Source organism: Mytilus galloprovincialis, chromosome 1, assembly GCF_965363235.1.
Source record: "Mytilus galloprovincialis chromosome 1, xbMytGall1.hap1.1, whole genome shotgun sequence".
NCBI lineage: Eukaryota > Metazoa > Mollusca > Bivalvia > Mytilida > Mytilidae > Mytilus > Mytilus galloprovincialis.
The window spans coordinates 16,667,727-16,685,957 of record NC_134838.1 but is presented as its reverse complement, the minus strand read 5'-3'; the positions used below and the strand labels follow the sequence as shown (position 1 = coordinate 16,685,957).

At 31.7% G+C, this 18,231-nt stretch overlaps 3 protein-coding genes across 3 annotated transcripts in view; 1 reads left to right on the top strand and 2 right to left on the bottom strand.

Moving 5' to 3' along the window:
- Window positions 1–1,544: 1,544 nt before the first annotated feature.
- LOC143067506 (small nuclear ribonucleoprotein F) lies at window positions 1,545–5,823 on the bottom strand. The gene is made up of 4 exons (XM_076240829.1): window positions 5,738–5,823; window positions 3,667–3,792; window positions 2,840–2,904; window positions 1,545–1,952 (listed from the first exon to the last, which is right to left on the bottom strand). The coding sequence occupies exons 1-4, from the start codon at window positions 5,741–5,743 to the stop codon at window positions 1,886–1,888; spliced, it is 264 nt and encodes an 87-aa protein (XP_076096944.1). The 5' UTR covers window positions 5,744–5,823; the 3' UTR covers window positions 1,545–1,885.
- Window positions 5,824–6,004: 181 nt separating this feature from the next.
- Window positions 6,005–12,963, top strand: LOC143067499 (mediator of RNA polymerase II transcription subunit 20-like). Its single transcript, XM_076240817.1, has 4 exons — window positions 6,005–6,067; window positions 9,379–9,521; window positions 10,156–10,427; window positions 12,419–12,963. Exons 1-4 carry the CDS (start codon window positions 6,054–6,056, stop codon window positions 12,629–12,631), a joined length of 642 nt encoding a protein of 213 aa, XP_076096932.1. The 5' UTR covers window positions 6,005–6,053; the 3' UTR covers window positions 12,632–12,963.
- Window positions 12,927–18,231, bottom strand: part of LOC143067493 (urocanate hydratase-like) — a 25,148-nt gene continuing 19,843 nt past the window's right edge. Inside the window, exons 15-20 of the mRNA XM_076240805.1 lie at window positions 17,498–17,667; window positions 17,053–17,152; window positions 15,885–15,966; window positions 14,562–14,610; window positions 13,854–13,904; window positions 12,927–13,309 (exon numbers count right to left, since the gene is read on the bottom strand). Coding sequence (XP_076096920.1) covers window positions 13,169–13,309; window positions 13,854–13,904; window positions 14,562–14,610; window positions 15,885–15,966; window positions 17,053–17,152; window positions 17,498–17,667 — 593 coding nt within the window. The 3' untranslated portion in view covers window positions 12,927–13,168. The remainder of the gene's footprint in view (window positions 13,310–13,853; window positions 13,905–14,561; window positions 14,611–15,884; window positions 15,967–17,052; window positions 17,153–17,497; window positions 17,668–18,231) is intronic.

The following is an 18,231-nucleotide window of genomic DNA, read 5'->3' as shown; positions in this document are numbered from 1 at the left end:
AATTTTTACATTTTTTTGTACCTTGACCTCATTTTCACGGTTTATTGGTCTGAAATTTTGTATTTTGGTTTTCCACTAGAAGCAATAGGTCAACTATATTTGGTGTATGAAATGATTCAAGTTTCTGTAGTAAAAAATCCTTTTGTAAGATACCACAATTAGTAGGTCAACTTCATATGGAATGGTTGTAAGGTGAATATGTCTGCCGTACAGGGTTTCTCTAACTTTCACCTTAAATTATTGTTTTAAATGTTAATTTTCCAAGTGAAATCTGTTTCTCAGATACTATAAACAATAAGGTCCACTATATATTTGATGTATGGAATGATTGTTACTGTTAGGTGTACATGTCTGTCTGACAGTGTTCACCTGACCTTGACCTCATGTTCATTGTTCATTTTTTGGTCTGTTTCTTGTATACTTTAAGCAAGAGGTCAATCATAATTGGTGTATTCATTGTTAGTTTATTCTCATCCTAAAAATACACGAAATATTTGCCTCTGAAAGTTAAGCAAACAATAGTCAATCATAAAACTTAGCCCTGTACACATCTTAAGAACTTTTAACATTGTACCAATAATGATTGTGGTCACTGCCAGTTTGGCTCTGGTTAAAGCATATTAATTTCAAAATTAATTTGAGCATACAGGTATCCCTTCTATGAAAAAATGTATGAAGACAATCCTTTCGTTTTGGTAACACCATTCTTGAGAAATGAATAGTCTAACTCTGGCTTTAAATCTTAATATTTTACCATTACATCAAAATTGTAAATTACGAGGAACTGGAACAGAGTGATTGCCTGAAAACATGGACAAATAAAAGACTTGATAACAGAAACAGGGGTTGTGTAAAAGAGACAACAACTCAACCAAAGAGTCAAAGACCACCAAAGGCCATCAATGGGTCTTAAAGGCGGCGACAAAATTCTGCACTGGAAGGCAGGTAACATGTTTAACCCCGCCGCATTTTTGCGCCTGTCCCAAGTCAGGAGCCTCTGGCCTTTGTTAGTCTTGTATTATTTTAATTTTAGTTTCTTGTGTACAATTTGGAAATTAGTATGGCGTTCATTATCACTGGACTAGTATATATTTGTTTAGGGGCCAGCTGAAGGACGCCTCCGGGTGCGGGAATTTCTCGCTACATTGAAGACCTGTTGGTGACCCTCTGCTGTTGTTTTTTATTTGGTCGGGTTGTTGTCTCTTTGACACATTCCCCATTTCCATTCTCAATTTTATTCAGCTGGCCCGAACAATAATGTATACTTTATTAGTTCAGCAAATTGGACAACACACTAAACTCAAAACATATAACCAATTTTGCACGCAGAAAAGACCAAAGTAATGGAAAGGATATCAGATAGTGATGTCTTGGCTCTGGTTATAAATTAGGAAATACCTACTTTTATCTTTCAAACAAGGCAAAACTTTACAAACTGCTATAAGGAAATATAAACTGGAAAAAGTGAGTTAACAAAAGTGAACATACAATTTAAATCATTTAATTAGAGCTACATATTCCTGGGCCTATAGAAAACTCTAACATACCACAACAAATTTACTTTATTTGTTGTTAAAACAATATATGTACAACATAATAAAATCTTATAACCATGTATCATATGCGATGTTAATTGTTTTATGTTTGTTCCAAGTCTTGTCTGCCTTAGAGTAAATGAGATGATACAAAAAAAGTGTGAAGATGACTTAGTTACTGCTCAATAAGCTTTGCATTCATGATTCACTTCACAATTTATAGAATACATACATGAACATGATATTCAAATGGAAATGATTAAAATGTTCAAAATTTATAAAAAGATGTGTCCATCAAAAGATGAGATGATAACAATGATGAATGAATGAGAGATGGTAAAATGGAGATCTTAGTCCTTCATTTCTCCTTCTTCATCTTCTTCTTCCACTCCTCTGATGTACAAAACATTGTTACATCTGAAACAGAAGACATTATTTATCTAATATGTAGTCATTCTAATAATTATGATTCCAACTTTCTTTTTGCTACACTTTGAATCTTTGTTATTTTTGTTTTTAATCTGTTAAATTATTTTATCATACATGGCTGACATTTCATATTTGCCACCGTTTTCCCTTTGGATGAAAATAACTCATGAATTTTCTTTTTTTACATTTTTTGCCGGTAAGAAATTGATGTGTATCACACTTTCAAACATTTTTTAATAATAATAATAAGCATCTGGAAATTTATTGTTATAAATGAAAGGTGAACAAAGAACAAAATTCCATTGAATTGTGCATAGTTTATTTGTCCATGGGCAATATTTTGAATAACAAAAAATATCTTTATAGAAGAAAGGTGGCCTTGAACAGCCCTTCCAAGGCAATTTCAATATCATTCATATTTTCAAGGGCATATCTTTTTTTAAAAAAAAAGGGGAATGTGAGTCAGTACACAAATGCCCCTTAAGTTTTGCAATTTTTGAAAGTTTTCAGATATAAACCTCTGATATAAGAACGAAAAAATCTGGGAAGAATTGTATATGTGAGTGCTTTCAAGACTGGACAGATAGAAGCCTGGTAAATGTATTTCTATGCTACTGCAAAAAGTGTTGTGTGCAGGGGATATAAAATTAATAAAGACCAAGTAATCTTAGAAAATACATGAAACAAAGCTAAATATTTTTTTTAAAATTACAAAATGTACATGTATACTTTCTTCAGTGTGCATTTAATTAAAACAATACTTGCACAACAATTCTTCCAAAACTGAAAACTCAAAAAATTAATCTATTTGAAATATTTGCAGTAAAGTGAAAGGTAATTATATTATATATTATTCTTTATAATTAATTAAATACCTGATTAGAACCTCTCCAAGATTGCCTGTCTGAATACCATCAATGAATTCTTCTGTGTTAGCAAGCTACAAACATAAAATACACAAAGCTTTAGTAAAACTTATCACTTCACATTTCCTTGAAACCAGATCTACTTATTTTTTATCTACATGTACATGTATGAGATATTATAATTCACATCTTGAAAATATCATTACATGTAACTTTTATCAACAAGTTTATCAATAATTCCAAAAAAATGAAACATGAATACTAAATCTGATTTAACATGTTTAAATTTAAAGGGCACAGCCATTTTTTTTATTTTGTTGGTAGGATTTTCAGAAAAAAATCAAAGTTAAAACTTTCCACTTTCTATTACATGTATTATTGCCTGACTATTCTTAATTCATTTCACCTAAAATATAAATGACTATACATGTATCTGTGTAGAAGCATTTACCTCAAATATTAAGAATGTGCATTATTTATCATGTTTCAACATAAACAGACAGAAATGATCACACAAAAACTTTAGTCGTGTTTGTCTGTGTTTTAAGAAAAAATCAGTTGTGATTTCAAAAGAAAAGACAATCAAAATGGATCTTGAAATTTATTTGCACAACAAAAACCAAAGTAAACTAAACCACTCTTTATAGAGAGTGAATTTTCCTTTATTGTCATAATCATGAAATATATTATACTTAAACATTTTGGAATACAGTCACAATGTTTAAAAATAAAATATTTCATGATTATGACAATTTTTTTTCAAGGAGACAAATCTTAAAAGTACTGCAAGGCAAGTCTTCTACATAATGTTTATTGGTGTCTATAAATCAACTGACCTGTAAGTTCATGTAACCATCTACAGATACCAAGTAGCCTTTATATTCCATTCCCCATTTTAGCTTGACCATCACTGGTTTTCCTGTTAGTCCATTTAAAAATGGTTTCGGGTTCATAGGTAAAGCCTAAAAGTAAACAAAATAAAAAGTTAACAAATACACAAAATAGTGTTTATTATATCATACTAAATAAGTCATATAAACAAGTTTGTAGACAGTACATGTTTATAACATTCAGGTATGTTCCATAACTTTTTCATCTCTAAACAATAAAAAGTATAATGTAATAAAAAAAAAAAACAGTCAGCTTATTATCTTGTATGTACAATTACACAATGTAGGTCCTACATCAACTGACATTTCAAAGCCTTCTTTTGTCCAGATTTATAAAATTGGGTTTAGAACTGAAACTTTTATCTTCCATTGGAAATTCAAAATAGCATAGTTGAACTTTCATACACTATGTGATCTTCTATGGTCTGCAAATGTCCCCAACCTGTTTTAGGCTGTTAAGTACATGTATTGACAATTTCTGCAGGCAAACTTGTGGTTGAACAAAATGATCATTTAATAGACAGCTTTTGAATTCATTACATTTCCATCAATAACTTCCGTTTTAGTTAACATTTTTCGAATGTTTATGGGCATCTTCACTTCCTTTACTATGTTGTGCAAGTGATATGATGCTACAATGTATATTGCACAAATTATTTGGCAAATCAAATTCTTATAATTGCTCAGTGAACAGAATTGCCCAAAATTGTCAAACAGGCTTATTTATAATACACAGTGTTCTAGCCAGGATTCAAAAAGGGGCAATTTTACGTGTAACTGTCATTGAAAAAAGGGCAATTTTACATGTTAATTAATGTCACTGAAAAAAGGCAATTATTTAAGCCTCATAATTAATTAGCACATAACTATTACTATGCATTCTTGTAAATTCAAGTTTCAGTTAAAATGGAGTAATATATTTCAATACTTTTGGCACAAATTTTTTATGGTTGACTTCATAAATCTATGGTCATGATGCTGAGACCCTTTCAGGAAGCCGTTTTCTTCATCTTACATGTATGTAGTTGCTGTTATATTACCAGTCTCACCAATGTATTAACAGATTTTGTGATTTTTTTTTATACTAGATTGCACTTGATAGATCAGTTAATGGAAGTAAGGATATAATTCAAGTGAAAATAACTTAAAGAAATATTCTAATATGCATTTGCATTAAATTAATTTTATATTTAATCCTTTTACAAAAAGAAACATAAATTTAAAGAATATAGTGTGAACAGGTGAAAAATAAGGGGAAGTAACTTATTTTGTTGATATACACAAATTATGTTGTATGACCTAAAGCTAAGATTATTTGTGTTAATTGACAATGTGTTTGACACCAAAGCTGTCAGGAGAAGCCATGCACTTAATGGGTTACTTAATTTGACAGTTTGCACAGGTAGCTGAACTTCTTGTTCATAGAAGATTTACAAATCAGCAGGTCATCTGAGGGACGGCAAAAAAAAGGCACGGGCGTTGTGCCCTGTTCAAACTTTGTAGCTAGACCACTGATACACCTTATCGCTATTTGTCCACCATTACTGGATATCACACAGGTTCCCATAAAATTTTGACGTCATAAACGAAATATCTGACGCCACAATGGAAAAGTGATTGTGTACGACGTCAAGGTTCAAGCGGTCGGGTCAGCCGGGATAATTTAGCGATAAGGTGTATAAACAGATAAACAGACATAGACTAATTCTTAGATTGACATATATAGGAAGATGGACCCATCACTGATAGTATCAGTATTTAGCTCTGCGTCATAAACTATTTTTTGTAGGTTTTAGTGATAAATTTAAATGAAATGCAAGATAATGGTGGAATGCATGTGTTATAGTAGTCTCAAAATGCATACACAAATAAAATGCGCTTTGTTATGACCTCCCCCTTTTTTATATGACATCCTAGATTCCCTTTATTTAAAGCGGAATTTCATAGATTGGTCATTTTACAGAAAAGTAGGGTTAATCTTAGAACTGTGCATTGAAGATGATCAGTATATACGTACGGCCATCGTGTGTTTTCTTGTGTGATTCGATTAATAACAACAGCGTGGTCTATTCGTTTCGCCGCCGGTGGTTAATAAATAATAAGAAATTATTAACCCACAAAAAACGAAACATTTTAATCAAAATTATTCTAAATTTCACACAATACATCAATTTTAGTGAAATAACATCAAAAGAAGGGATTTTAGTTAAATTAACTAGAATTTTATGAATTTAGTTACACATTAATATATGGTAAACTAAAATTCGTTTTGTTTGAAAACAATGAATAAATAAAATATTAAGTTATGTCCCTTGTTGTACAAAAATAATGAAATGGGAGTTGTGTGGTAATTGTTTGAAATAGTTTCAATGCATGAGCTTAAATACACCTAACTCATTTTAAGAAATCGCAAGCTGTATAGGTTAAAAAAAGTTCAAAGTCATTTCATATTGTAGAAGACTAAAAATTAACTAGATTTCACTGCACTTTTTTTGGTCCTTGCGAAAGATAATGAAATTCACAAACTGTTGAGTTTCAGTTGATATGGTCCACTCAGTGACACAGTTTAAATCTACAATTATTGTCAGGTATCTATTGTCTCTCTGTTGTCCTTGTCAATGTACAGTCCTCTTCAAATCTAGGTTTTTGAAGATCTAAATTATACTGATACTGAAAAAAATTTGATGTACAAATGTATGCCTTTTTGTGCTTCTTCGTTACATTTGTTGTTTTTATAGTGATTAAGATGATAACACAATGTTGACTGCTGTACCCCTATTTTTTGACATTTTTACCTATTGTGTCTGTTTGTTTTGTTCACGCATCGGTGACAATATAATGGAATTTGATGCGACTGTCATACAAGTGAGAGGTTTAGCTAGCTATAAAACCAGGTTCAATCCACCATTTTCTACATTTGAAAATGCCTGTACCAAGTCAGGAATATGACAGTTCTTGTCCATTTGTTTATGATGCGTTTTGTTATTTGATTTTGCCATGTGATTATGGACTTTCCAAATTGATTTTCCTCCGAGTTCAGTATTTTTTTTTCCATGAAATAAAATTTACTATTTAGAATTATAGAAAATTGATGAAAATATGTATAAAACTTCTGCTTACTTCTAAAACCCACATTTTAAATTAAAAAAAAAAATTGTATCTAATGGGATGCAGGTTGTTTTGTAACTAACTAGGTCGTTTTCGAACTGAGACGTTTGTAACCTTATTACAATATATTTATAATAGTGTGAGTCATAAGTAAATGGCCAGTGGAGCATATGAGTACTGACTTTAACAAGCTAAAGGACACGGCTCCAGTTGGTCGTCTACGAGTAGTTCTACGGTATGTTCAAAAACATTGAACAGTCGACAGTGGCCAAATGCAAGTTGGTGTGTGTTAAGCAATCCATCCCACCATTATTAACGACGCAGGGGTTTCATTATCTTTCATGTTGACTGGTACTTTCCACGTTTCTAGGTGGTACTTTTCAATTTATTCCATGAATATCTTATATAAAAATTCCTACATTTAGGCGGTACTTGTCAATAGCATAGGAGGGTAAAAGTACCGGGTACCGCCTCCTAATAAATGGCCTGCCGGACGTAGAGTGATGGCACAACAACCTTAACACCAAAGCTGTCATCGACAACCATTCATTCCATCTTCTTTGACGAAAAAAAGGAGAAAATAATTATTTTTTTCAGGTCGTGTGCCATTTTTAATACTCTGCTATTCACTTTATACCTCATTTTGTACCTACTGTTATTACTTTTTATTACCTGCCATTAGTTGTCCTTAAACCATTAAAGTTGTCACCGTAATTACCAATTAGTTTTAATTGAAAATATTGTTATTATCAGGCCACACCAATTTGATTAATAGTTCTTTGGACTTTCCCGCTCCTGTTTTGGAGAAATTGACTTTTCAATGAAAAAAATAATTATCTCTTCTGCAAATTTTTGGGCCGCATGCCGCTCCAAAATTAGTTTATCCTTGACATTTTTTTTTCTCATAGATGTTTTTCTTGTGCACATATTGCTCCAATCGATTCAAATGCACGTGTGATAAATGGATTTGTTAATAAAAGGTCAAAAATTAGGATGCCAACATCAAGTTGTGTCAGTTTAATGCAGAGGACAAGTACCGTCCATGAGTACCAGTAGTTATGGTATTAAACACACAGTTATTTGAAATGCATTTCGTTTTATTTATGAAGACCTGTTCTAGGAGATAAAATAAAAAATCTTAGAATAAGATGACCACGATCACATTTGTACTCGTTTAATAGATCCATTGTCATCCCCGATCATTGTTTCAGCTTTTTAACAGACATAGTACGAGATCACCCTAACGTCCATCACACATACATCTAATTATATGCTTAAGACATGGATCATGTTTCTCCTTTTTTTTCTTTGAAGTAACCCAGTTTGAACATGAAGATAAAGTTTTAAATTGCACAATTTAAAAAAACATTTTACCGCTCACTCCACTTGTAGAGCACCTGCCTCATCAAAACTCAATTTCTTGAAATATATACAATCAAAAAAATAGTATAAATCAAATTGGTGTTGCCTCAAATGAACATTTTGATCATTTTTAGAAAACAACTGTTTAAATTAAACTAATTGATTTAAACTGACAATTTATAACCATATATAATTACACCAGGTACGAAACGCCTCAGTTACAAATCAACATAGTTACGAATCGACCAGGTATGAAATGACCAGGTTACAAAACATTTAGCATTCCTCAAAGTGGAAAGAGATTAATATAAGTTGCAAAACTTGTTTTCCAATCCACTATAAATAGATATGTTTATAAACTAATTAGCATTCCTGTAGTTATGTTTTCATGATGTCACAATTCCTCACGTTGATGGTGAAAATCAAAATCTCAAAGATATCTTTCTATTTTTCTGTTTCATATATAATTTAGTCAAAGGGTATGGCCAGTGTTTAAAATGCAGTTTAACAGCAAATTTGACGGAAAAGGAAGGAATATAACCTTTGTTTGTCTGTATGTCCATACATTCCAAAATTGGTTTCCATTATCTGAATTAAGTTTTCATCAACCAAATGTTATGAAACTTGTATACACTATACACAATGGTTATTACAACAAAACACAGAGCAATTTTAAATTTTGGTGGTGTTACCTTTACTGTTCAAGAGTTATGCCCCCTTACCATTGAACATATTGCTGAATTTTTCTTTCTCTAACTTAAGTTTTCCTTTACCAAATGTTACGAAACTTACACACATACACAATGCTTATTACCACAAAACTCAGATCAAGGACAGGTTTGGGTGACTTATGATCCCTTCTTTACTGTTCTTGAGTTATGTCCCTTTATCATGTTTATAATGTCACAAGTAAGTGAAGGCATAATCACTGTCCCTTGGATACGTTCCCAATTATTTATTTTTTTTAAAGCATTCCAAACTTTTGAAAATATCTAGTTAATGTGTTATTTTTTTAATTTTGCACATTTAAGATTGCAAGTATTGGTTATTGGGTTACAATGTATAATATATGCCATTGTTTAAAATTAAGGGCCAAATTTTGGCTGTCTCTGTCCTACATCTTTCAGTTTCCTTTGATATCCCTTTTTGATAATCATATTTAACTTTGTTCTAATTTTGTCTTTGTAGTATTTTTAGCTATGCTGTGCCTGAGGGTAAGAGTGGACAACAAGCAGTTGATATGTTACAGAAAAATGTAGAATTACTAGGAGCTACAAGATCTGGAAACTTTTGTGTTGATTGTGAAACTTACCAGTCAAATTCACAGAATAGTAAGTTATACATTGTACAAAAAAGTGATTGTTCCTTGAATCATTATTTATGTAAGGGGATCTTATTATAGCATGGTTGACATATCTATCAAAGAAGACCACAGAATATGGTGTTTTTGTTGTTGCAACAACTCTCTCCTCCTTTTCCTCATTTATTACTCATCTTCAAATATTACCAGCAACATCATGATGTGTACTACTTGTACTACTAGGTTAGCAGAATTTGCGTATGGTACCCTTTGGATTACCTGGAGTTACCTTTTTTAAATAGGTTTCATATTTCTCAATCTCAAGCAATTTACAATGTAGGTGTCATTGTTCTCAACTAAAAAATATATACTTGTTTTCATTGATAGAACACAATAAAAAATCTTATTACACCGTAGCAGTCAGCGGAATCTAGAGTGCTCATGCTTATAATCTACCAATAAGGTTCAAACAGTTAAACTTTAATGGGATATGACACAGAGAATGTGTACATGGTAGATGTCACCAGTTCATTAACTTGATAAATCAGCCACTTGTGATTATATTTATTAATGGTATTGTCTGATTGATCCAGATACAAACTCTGAATATGAGCTTCTTTTCTATTATACATGTACATTTATAATCATATGTTCTTCTCTTTCAGTTTCACAAAGACTAATTCATATTTTACACAACAGTGAGCACCCTGCCTCATGTTTTGCTGCACTGGACACTGGGACAATTCTTGTGTCAGATTTATTGTTTGATGTACTAATGTCAAAGTTAACAGCTGCCAAGACAGGAAGAGAGAGTTTCTACCAACAGAGAAAAGGTTTTAGGATTGAAAGCAGAGGGCAGAGATATGAGTTATGGGATTTCGTCATCAAAATTGGATCTGTGTCTCTTGCATCAAACTTCAAGGGAATTTTAGTAGAGGTAAACCTTTATATCATACATGTACGCATATTTTTATTGCTCTTGGTAGGTTTATTTGAAGTGCAAACTATATAAATTTTGCATTGGAATGTTAAAGGTCAATTTTATTAAGTCTTTTTTAAATATTAAAGCATACCTGATGAGTCTTTTGTAGACAAAAAGCACATCTGGCCTTCAAATTTTAATTTTAATCTTGGTATCTGTGATGAGTTTATTTACCACAATTTTTTTATCATATCAACTTGAAAGAGAGTAAAACAAGAATGTGTCCAAAGTACACGGATGCCCCACTCGCACTATCATTTTCCATGTTTTATGGACTTTGAAATTGGGTAAATATCTAATTTGGCATTAAAATTAGAAAGATTATACTATAGGGAACATGTGTACTAAGTTTCAAGCTGATTGGACTTCAATTTCATCAAAAACTACCTTGACCAAAAACTTTAACCTGAAGCGGGACGAACGAACGGACAGACGGACGAATGAATGAACGAACGAACGAACCACAGACCAGAAAACATAATGCCCCTCTACTATCGTAGGTGGGGCATAAATATTGATTATGATGTGAACTTTTATAAAATACATCATTACATGTATATGCAAAATTAGAGTTTTGACCAAGATTTTGATGTTCCCCTGTCTTCATGTTAGGGCTGTCTAAACAGTATTGTTTTGCTCATTGAGAATCGATATAAATTTTAATTTTTTTATGGTGAACTTATGAAAAGCTAGAAAGTTTATGAAAACTAAAAAATGTTTCAGCCTTAACTGATGAAATACTAGGCAAATGGAATAATATACTATCAAGATAGAGGATATAAAAAAGAAGGTGCATTACAACTTTCCATTTCAATAGGAATTGTAAGAGTTATCAGAGTGATTTGGGGATTTTCCAATAGCAAATAAAATTGAGAATTGAAATGGGGAATGTGTCAAAGAGACAACAACCCGACCATAGAGAAGACAACAGCAGAAGGTCACCAACAGGTCTTCAATGCAGCGAGAAATTCCCGCACCCTGAGGCATCCTTCAGCTGGCCCCTAAACAAATATATATACTAGTTCAGTGAAAATGAACGCCATACTAAACTCAAAATTGTACACAAGAAACTAAATTAAAAATAATACAAGACTAACAAAGGCCAGAGGCTTCTGACTTGGGACAGGCACAAAAATGCGGCAGGGTTAAACATGTTTATGAGATCTTAACCCTCCCCCTATACCTCTAGCCGATGCAGAAGAGTAAACACATAACAATACGCACATTAAAATTCAGTTCAAGAGAAGTCCAAGTCTGATGTCAGAAGATGTTACCAAAGAAAATAAACAAAATGACAATAATACATAAATAGCATTAGACTACTAGCAGTTAACTGACATTCCAGCTCCAGACTTTAATTAAACTGATTAAAAGACTATGTCTTCATCATATGCATATCAGGCACAATCCTTCCCGTGAGGGGTTTAGTATTATACCATCATAACATATATGAGAAGAACATAACCTGTGTCATGCCAACAAGCAGTACATTCATTGTTATAAATTATTCATTCTTTCGTGCTTGGCAGTTTTGTCAATACATTTGCCAACAATTTACCATATTTATATGAGAACTGAATGAAACATAGGAACAATTTTTAATTCTAACAAAACATGAATGTTAAGTTGCACGCTTTTTATGTTACTTTTCATCAAAACAAAAACCAATTTTTTATCAATGCAAAATATCATGCAGTATGCTTATGAAGTGAAGAAAACTTGAGAGAACTTATCCACTGTTTTAAAGTTTTCTTCTGAAAAGAATATTTTCCAAGAACTACTGTCCTTTGTTACTAAGAAAAGTGAAAAAGAGAAGTCATATGGGCTTCTTTCAAGAAAAAAACTTTATTTTTTATGAGTTTAATGAAACATTGCTGATCATAAATCAATTATTATCTCCCACGATAGATGTAGATGATGATTAAATTTTAAGTCATATATTACAGGTAGAATACTGTCCATGTGTAGTAGCTAGTGATTGTTGGAATCTCATCAAAGAAATGGCACAAAGCATTGTGGGAAATGTAGCAGACAATCCACCCATGTACATTAAAAATAAAACAGATCCTGTATACTCCCCATCTGACACAGTTAACCAGTATCTAGAACATTTTAATAACTTCAGGAAAACAGCACCACAAGGACAGCCAAGTAGATGAACCTTACTCAATATACAGAATTTAATACAGTCATATCAGATATGAATTCCACTCTCAGAATATAAGTGTATGTGAAAATTGACCATAACAACTGTTGGAAATGGTCTAACATTATCAAAATACATTGATCCCAAACCTTGGGTGCATCAGACTGTAGATCTTTCCATCAGGAGGACAAACATATTCATTTACTTGAAATCCATGGATGAAAATGATGCTCAATTGAAAAAAAAATTGTACATATAATAAACATAATGTATTTAAATGCATGTACAGATACCATTAAAACAGTCTGTACTTCATGTATTTATTAAATCAAATATGTAGAAGTTTTTTGACATTCATTTATATATTAGCCATCACCCTAAAATCCATTGCCAACTTGCACCCAGTCAATATTTAATATATGAATTTTCTCATTAACATCTGAAAGATTTAAGTAAAAGTGGAATTGATTCCATCAGAGGGAGAAATGTGTTCCAATCTATATCTTGGTCAGGGAATTTATTCCTGTAAAGCTCTGTCTGATTTGCTCATTTACTCCTGTAATGCCCTGTCTAATAGATCCAAGTCCTGAACATGATAAGGTAATGTAACTTTCAGTGATTTGTTTTGATCCATGGTTCTACAGATTGTCTCTTCTGCATTATTGTTACCAGACCAACATCTTCTAGCAACCTGAAATGGTGAATTTTTATAGATTATATGGCTTTATAATTAATTTTTTCTCATGGTTGGTTATTTGCCTTTCAGTATTTATTGTGATAATTGTTTCTTTTGGATCATATGTCATTTAAATTTGACAAATTAGTCAAAGAAGGCATATTCTTAGATAATGCCTTATTTTTTTAATGTGCATGGAACACTATATTGGAGTAAGAGAAAAGTTTGTATGCTTATGTCAGGAAAAGTTTAGGAGAATTAAGTTATTTCTAAAATTAGAAGGCGCTATTGAAATCTCAGAGGTCACACACATACATAAGTAAGTTATTTATCTCTTGACACACATGTAAGAAAGTACTAAATTTGATTTTATACTTCGGTTGCCTTTATTTACAATGATATTTGAACCATGTCCTATCTGCTAAATCACATTAGGAATTAATGTTGTACATAAAACAGTTGTAATGAATAATTTTGCCATGTATATTTTTTTGTAAATCTCAAACAGGTGCTTGTCTTGCTTTTTTTAGCAGTTCATATAAAAAATGAAATGAATTACCCCATTGGATACATCCCATGCCAACATTTTTTGTGCTCTGTCACCAGCATCCTGAAATAAATTTAATATTCAACCGTTGTTTAAAGTTTAAACATTCTCTCAGAAGATTGATTGTTACACAGAATTAACTCCCTTGCAGCTGTTCTGTGTATAAAAATAAGAAACATGAAGCATGATTGCCAATGACATGACTATCCACCTGTCCAAAAGAACTCCATGTAAACAACTAAAGGTCATTGTTGAGAATGTAAGTGTATGTTTGTTTGACGGTCTATTCATTCCTTGAATAATGTGTTTGTCTTTTTGCATTTGTATCATTACACTCCCACTAAATCAGTGAGAAAAATATTTTAGAATTTCACAAATTATTATAGTTTTGTTTTCAATTTTACTATATATATGAATTTGTCATGTGATTATTTCAAACCACCACATAAATACTGCTAGAAAAAGGTAACCTGCAGCAAAAGCAAATATTCCATATTAATTTGAAAGTCATTTTGATCTATAAAAAAAAATGATATAAGTTCACACTATTTACAACGAAATTATATAGTTGGAGTTAATGGGACTACAGTTTGTAATCATAATATCTGTTTCAAAGTGTCTCTAGTTCCAACAATGCAGTTGTATTCTAGGATTTTCAATCCTTGCAAAACAAGTATCATTCTATGAAATGAGATATAATTTGATTGTAGACAATTTTACCTGTGATCCATCAAGCACTAAACCAAATCCTCCATTTATAACTTCACCCCTGAAAATAATAAGGTATTAGGTATTTAAAAAAAATCCTGTAGAATCTGGATGACACCATTTGAAGAATCCGACCTGAATGTATAACTGAGGACAAATCAAAACTAGCAAAATAGTCAAATGAGATTTGAAAAAGAGGCGAAAAATGCCTAAGGGTAATTTAAACTAACTAACTGACAACCAATGGCAAAAGACAAACAAAAACAAACACAACATAGAAATCTTTAGACTCAACAAAACAAACCTCACCTCTCCGCTGCCTCGGAGGTGTAATAAAGAAAATCGTGCTGCATATGTGTCACTTGTGTCGCTCATGTAATAATCCCAGTGATAAGTCTTATTCGTTAGTTCACATTCGACGAAATGAAAATGGGAATATGATTAGGAAAATTGAAACATAGAAACCGAGATATTCAAAAACGGTCAACCTAATCGTGATGGCGTCGATAACATTTTCCAAGGGGTAATTTCAACTTTACCAAAGAAACTCCTGGTTTAAAAGATTTCCTTGTGAGCAGGAAATGCAAGCCTTTAGATATCTTATCAGTTTTGAGATATTTTCTCAATATGAAGGCGCTGCTGGAATGTTGCTACATAGATACGGAAAGTCAGTGTAACATTGGAAGCTGAAATCATCTTTTTTGTGGTAAAGTTTTGTTCCGACAACCGACCCTGATTGTCTATTTCTAGATGTAAGTTTAGATACGAGGCAAACTTATCTGTATCTGTATCCTTTATTCCAATTTCGGCGCGTTTCGTCTACAAAAGACTCATCAGTGACGCTCGAATCCAAAAAACGTAAAAAAGCCAAATTAAGTACAAAGTTGAAGAGCATTGAGGACCAAAACTCCTAAAAGGTTTTGCCAAATACAGCTAAGGTAATCTATGCCTGAGGTAGAAAATCCTCAGTATTTCAAGATTCAAAAGTTTAGTAAACAGTTAATTTATAAATATGACCATAATAATGATAATTCATGTCAGTACCAAAACGGATAGTGTTATCCTATTTTCATTCTTCCTATAAAGCAGTATATTAATGCCTTTTTCATATAAAGCATCTTATTTGATTGACTTTTAAAACATGATTGATTGCTATCATTTTGAGCTGTAGAAAAGACATTTATATTTCATTTTCCGATGATTCATTTTCTTTTCAATATGTATCTGCAATGATATTCTTTGAATTCTGATTTTTTTAATCAATATTCTTATTATATTTCATTCTTCATGTTTTAATCTATTTCATCGAACTTTCATATTTGATATACATATTACCATCCACATCCACCACCATTGTGTAAGGCCACCCATGTGGCCCCTCGGCATGCATCACCTATAACATTCTGTACCGCCATATCTGTAGAATAAAAATTATTTTTCTCAAAAGTGCTTCGTTACTTTGAGTGAATAGAGTTGCAAATATTAAATCAAGAATGCCTTTCATAGCTCTGCATTAGTGGTTTAAAAAAAAGTTACTATTGTAATTGACTGTTCACATCTAAGTTGGTGCGAATTTTTTCGTGGATTTATCTATTCTTAATTGAATTATCATTTTCGATTTCCAATCATCTCGATTGTAATTCATATCTCCTAAGGTTGCTAAGATTATTTGATATACAAAAATACCAAACTCCGAGGAATATTTAAAACGAAAGTCCGTAGTCAAATTGCAAACACAAACGTTCTAACTCATCACACGAATGGATAACAACTGTCTTATTCCAGACTTGGCACAGGCATTTTATTATGAATAAAATGGTGGATGAACCTTGTTTTATAGCTACCTAAACCCCTCACTTGCATGACAGTCGCATACAAAAATCCATTATATTGATAACGAATATGCGTGAACAAAACAAACAGACATAATAGGTAAAAATGTCAAAATAGGGATGCAGCAGTCAATTTAACATTGTGTTTTAATCTTAATCATATTAAAAAAATGTAACAAAGAAACACAAGAAGGCATATAGATAAAACACATTAGCAAAACTGAAAGACAAGAATATATGCTCAGAATCAACTGATTAGTGTTAAAACAAACTTCACGAAATTAGAATTGTTAAAGTATTTATACTAGAAACAGCAATAAGGGTATCCATTATACTTCACCAGATATGCATTTCGAAAATTAATGTCTTTTCACTTATTCTCTTAACACTTAACAAGCACACAACAAAAAAAGAACACATAATCGATGCTTTGCAGAAGTGAGAAGCAATCATTAAGTTAAAAAGTTTTCCAAATTAACAGAATGATTAAATTTTCAAAATATGATAATTCAATATATTTTACACAATCGGACCAGGAACTATGATACAGACTTTCATTCAAGATGCAGCAGTGTCATTGATATGCAATTTTAAAGCATGAAACGTAGATATCAGATGAATAGCTATAGACAAGATATAGACAAATTAAAATAAGTGTGTCTGAATTTAACCTGCACAAAATGCTGAACCGTCATATATATTGGACGTTTCTCTGAATGGACTATCTGTGCCACTGACATCATGGTGATCTCTGCTAATAACAACCGGACCCTGAAAGTAGTATAACATTTTGAAATAAAAAAGTTTTTGCTTTTAACAAAATGATCAAACATCGTTTTATACAAACATAAACGCAAAATCATGTAGTTGACAAAACTATTCCTTGCAACTGAGATTATAAATGCAGTAAAGAAATTTAAAAAAAATATATATGAGTGAAAAATAAGACGCAATAGTTCAAAGCCAATACATTCACTTTAATTATTCAAAATTATGGAAAATAACATGTAGCAATCACTGGAATTCCAAACGAAGCAAGACCGACTGCTTCGACATCGGTAAGCATCTTCTTTTAATCTTCAAGTTCTATAACGCTGAAAATGAAAAACTTCTCACCTTTAGTTTACCGTCTTTGACAGCATTGTTGAAAGCCGTAGCTATTTTTGTTCTGCCAACTTGATCTGAATACAATATTCGAGCCTGTGATCCAACAACTAATTTATTAGTTTTAGCTTCACGTATCCATCTTATGTTATCATTATACTGTTGTTTTATAGTTTCTGGAACTGGAATATTAGTAGAATATTAGTAGACACATATTTTCACCATAATGACGGTTTCCAATGAAATATCTTTTGAAAATATAAAACTTTACATGAGAAAAACAATTTCTACAGACTAATTATAAGGATTAGTTAAAAGTGGCATTCCTCTTCTGTTACGTACACTTTATAAATATCTTTGGAAAAAATCAATTCAAGAATAGAATTTGTTACTGACCTCATTATATTATGCAAATAACATGAATAATGCTCTTCAACTTCGTACTTTATTTTGTCATTTTTTTAATACTTTTTGTATCAGCCAATGAGTCTGTAGTAGACAAAACGTGCCTTTTGGCGTATACACTTTTAATCAATTTATGTTTTGTAAGTCGTTAAGAAAATATAATTTTTCATTCATCACTCAATTTACTTAATAGTGCTTTTCTATTTAAAATCAAGATTGTTTTTATTGCATAAAAAGCGTTGTCTTGTTTAACTTTTAATGATCCAATCAGGAACAATATTCAATTAACAAACCGATAAAACCTTTTGATGTTTAACAATTTATAGACAAAACAACGACCC